The 526-nt window shown below is 40.1% G+C and overlaps 1 protein-coding gene across 1 annotated transcript in view; it reads right to left on the bottom strand.

Moving 5' to 3' along the window:
- The window catches only part of LOC112459577 (sulfotransferase 1A1-like), a gene marked incomplete at its 5' end in the record, with an annotated part of 3299 nt that extends 2955 nt beyond the window's left edge, over positions 1-344 (bottom strand). Inside the window, 2 exon segments of the mRNA XM_025023758.1 lie at positions 47-117; positions 206-344. Coding sequence (XP_024879526.1) covers positions 47-117; positions 206-344 — 210 coding nt within the window.
- Positions 345-526: the final 182 nt, after the last annotated feature.

Here is a 526-nt window from a genome sequence, read left to right as displayed (position 1 = left end):
GAGAGAGAGAGAGAGAGAGAGAGAGAGAGAGAGAGAGAGAGAGAGAGTCTTTATGGCATAATTAAGATGATACCAAGAGGTTGCAACGTCTTTCGGATTGCGAGCAACGTATACGACCTTTCGAAAAAAGTGTCGTAAAGTCATAAACATTTGGTGACATTTATTATACTAATAAATTCCTCAATTTTCTACATTCAGTTATTACCTTTCAAACAACATCTAAAAGTCCAGGAAGCATTGTGAAAGGGAAGTGGCTCTTTATAAATCTAGGCGACGGCATTTTGGCAATAACTTCGTAACCGAGCTTGGCTATCTCCAGATAGCTCTTGCTTCGCAATGTGCTCCTGCTTATTCATTGACAAAATTCACGAGTAACTTTAGGATGTGCGTGCGTGCGTGCGTGCGTGCGTGTTGTGTGAAATTAAGAAATGGAAACCTCCCTGTAAGTAGACGCTTTCTTGCCAAGTCAAAGTTCAAATTAAGTCGTTTTATTTTCGACCCAACTGGCCAATTAAAACAATATTGC

The sequence above is a fragment of the Temnothorax curvispinosus genome, unplaced genomic scaffold (assembly GCF_003070985.1).
Source record: "Temnothorax curvispinosus isolate PA1 unplaced genomic scaffold, ASM307098v1 QBEX01009947.1, whole genome shotgun sequence".
NCBI classification, from domain to species: domain Eukaryota; kingdom Metazoa; phylum Arthropoda; class Insecta; order Hymenoptera; family Formicidae; genus Temnothorax; species Temnothorax curvispinosus.
Note: the sequence above shows the minus strand (reverse complement) of the source record. Positions and strands in the feature narration are given on the sequence as shown.